The 3,198-nt window shown below is 39.5% G+C and overlaps 1 protein-coding gene across 1 annotated transcript; it reads left to right on the top strand.

The window, feature by feature from the left end:
• The first annotated feature begins 1,470 nt into the window (after nucleotides 1–1,470).
• Nucleotides 1,471–2,386, top strand: cited4a (Cbp/p300-interacting transactivator, with Glu/Asp-rich carboxy-terminal domain, 4a). Its single transcript, XM_056264834.1, has one exon. The coding sequence runs from the start codon at nucleotides 1,510–1,512 to the stop codon at nucleotides 2,230–2,232; it is 723 nt and encodes a 240-aa protein (XP_056120809.1). The 5' UTR covers nucleotides 1,471–1,509; the 3' UTR covers nucleotides 2,233–2,386.
• Nucleotides 2,387–3,198: the final 812 nt, after the last annotated feature.

The following is a 3,198-nucleotide window of genomic DNA, read 5'->3' as shown; positions in this document are numbered from 1 at the left end:
GGTATGGTTGAACATATGGTTGGATAGGTTAAGTGTGCCTTTATTTCTGCTCTGGTTTTTAAATGATCTTAGATCTCAAATCATGTTACTCTAGTATGACTTTTGTTCTCAGAAAATAATGTGCAGCATGCATGGCAATATATCATTAGATAATATTATACTAATAATTTAGTGTTAGTATGTAAATGTTCATTTTTTAAAAAGTGCAATATCGCTATGCAGAGCTTTAACTGAACATTAAATCTCATGAGTGTAGGAGACGTTTTAACTTTTCTCTAAATACAGTAAATTCAGTAGTCTATGCTGATGTTTAATAAAAGTTTCACTGTGGTCTGACAGGGATTGTGAAAGTCTTTAGCCTATATTTTATTTAAAGGAAGATTTAATCTTAGTAGAAAGAAGAGGAGAAATTCTTTGTTTTAGACAGACAGAGAGGGAGAGAGAAAGAAAGAGGTGCCCTATAGACCCCATACGACATTGTTCTTTATCTCTTATTTCTATCCCAAATTATGACATAGACATAACTGTGCACTTCTAAAAATATGTTAGTAACTGTTAAACATGTTCTGATCCACTCCTGAAGCTATTGAATTAAAGGATGAGAGACAACAACACTAGACAGTAAATTTTCTTGACAATGAATAGGACTGAGGGTTTGCCAAAAAATAATCTGCATGCTGTCAACTGTATGAATTGGAAAGATTAATTGAATTATACCTTTTATCTCAAAATGTTATGATTATATATTTGCTTTATCTAGAGAGTAACCAACTGATATGTCTACAGATTAATACTTATTATAATTGCATTGCACTTCAAATGTTGTTTAATATAATATACATTTTCAAAACTCTAAACTCAACCCTGTCATTTGAGTAGATACAATCAATCATACATTTTGTCATTATCTCATGCTCACAGTAGGTCGGCTTTGTTTGCTGAACACTTTGTCCACCTCCCTGCCTGTTATTGTTTTGATTCTCCTGGCGGCTCCTTGGTGCTCCTTGCTGTTATATGTCTTCTGCTAAGGGCCCAAGTCATAATATATCTGCATTGTTTAAGCTTGCAACCACAATGGGTTTTAGGTTTCTGTGTCAAAATATGTGGGGGAAAAAAATGTAATCAGTAAGATACATTTGCTCAATTTCCTCACTAAATTGTGTTGAATTAAGCATAAAACATAAAAAATAAAAAAATTGTCAAGAGGGTAAGAAAAAATAAACTTTATTAAAGGTTTATTTTCTGAAAACGAATCATGAGTACTGATTAAGAAAAGTATTTATTATTATTTTTACAGTGGACTGACTGCAATCAGTGAAAGTTGATTGCAATTGATTAAGAATGTGAGACTGGTCATCAAAGTAACAATTGTTTAGCCAAATAAAATTGGTTTGCGCCACAGATGTTTTATACTGATAGTTTTCCAGAAACTGAAAGTGTTTATCAGCTGATACTGAAAGGTTGCTTGAATATGTGCTATTCTTCTCATATCTCTGCAGTTGAAAAGGCATGGCTGAACACATGATGATGCCAATGAGCCACGGCTCTGCTGGCGGAGGCCTGCATGGGTATCGCATGGGAATGAACGGCCCTTCTGTGCACGGACACCAGCCCAGTCTGCGGACCCTTCCCAATGGGCAGCTCATGCACTACAGTAGGGGGCCCCCGAGCTCCATGGAAGCGGCCATGAGGCAGAGGAATGTGATGAATGGCGTCATGAACGGTCAGGTTAACGGCCAGATAAGTGGTGGACACCCCCACCAAATGCAGCCAGCCAATATGATGTATGGAGGTCCGAATCAGCAACCGCAAGGTCACCCTCAAACCCAGCACCATCATATGCACCCGCAGAACCAACACCCACAGCAGTATATGGGTGGAGGAGGCCTTACAGCATCTCAGCAGCTTATGGCGAGCATGCATCTTCAGAAACTCAATACCCAGTACCACGGGCACCCGTACGGTCCTATGAATGGGCATCACATGGGAAATGTCCAGCACAGAATGGGTCCTGCTCAGTTAGCAAGCATGCAGATGGGGATGGGCGGGCCAACATTGGGCCTCAATGTCATGGACATAGACTTGATTGATGAGGAGGTTCTGACATCCTTGGTGTTGGAACTTGGGCTGGACCGGGTTCAAGAGCTTCCTGAGCTTTACCTCGGACAAAATGAGTTTGATTTCATCTCAGACTTTGTGTGCAAGCAGCAACCAAGCACTGTCAGCTGCTAAAATTCTGCTTCTGGTCCTTAATTCAAAGAAAGACTTGGTCATCAAGAAATATCTGGGGCAAGATGAGAAAGGCTAAAACAACCAGGTTCCCTTTATCTGTGAAGCTGTGCTATGCATGTTGTAGTGCACACGTTTTGCTTTCAATGAGGCAAAAGACTTGAGAGAACTGGGCACAAGTCTGGCTTTGGTGAGCAGGCCTTGTCTTGCCCCATTGGTCATCCTGGATTAATGGTGACTGAGTGTCCCAGGGTTGAATGTAACTTCACATGGTCGAAAATGAAGTCTGCTTGGAACTTTGCAGAAACTGCTTTGCCTCCTCAGGGGCAACTAGAATCAATAGCATTTAGAAATGTATTTATCTATGACACCTACCAAAAAGCAAACATATGATCTGTGGTGATATAGACTTGCCTTTTCTCAAACTAACCCCAAGAAAATATGTTTGAATGAGTGGGAATTGAAGGCTGGTACTTCAAAATGGGTTGATTTTTCCAGTAGCTCTTAATGATATTTGAAATGGTAAGGGGGTGTGAGGTGGTAGCGGTTGAGTATGAAACATTCTTTGTGTGCAGTGTTACACTGTCCCTTTGGTCATTTTTTTTCTACAGCTATTCAAAATTTTAAAGATGATTGCCTACGGTAAACATTTGTCACATTTAACACTTTTTTGTTGTTGCTATATCTGACTGAATTAGACCCAAAATGAGTGTCTTGCGTATAGGATATGTCTTGATGCTTTCAGGAATATTTCTGTGTTAGATAAACTTGCCTAGAAAATGGTGGAATGTTTTGTAGCCTCCCTTGCTAAATGCTGAGCCTGTGCTCCCTGCTGATAAGTCTGAACTGTAAAACTGCCTTATAGTTTTTTACACAGATACTGCTGAATATTCACTGTAGACATTCCTACCTTGTTCCATGGAATGAGGAAGAAACTGCTGTCTTTATATGATTCAAAAGGTGGTTTCC

Source organism: Rhinichthys klamathensis, unplaced genomic scaffold, assembly GCF_029890125.1.
Source record: "Rhinichthys klamathensis goyatoka isolate OS25496 unplaced genomic scaffold, OSU_Roscu_1.1 h1tg000225l_1, whole genome shotgun sequence".
Classification (NCBI taxonomy): domain Eukaryota; kingdom Metazoa; phylum Chordata; class Actinopteri; order Cypriniformes; family Leuciscidae; genus Rhinichthys; species Rhinichthys klamathensis.
This window is presented reverse-complemented; position numbering and strand designations above follow the sequence as displayed.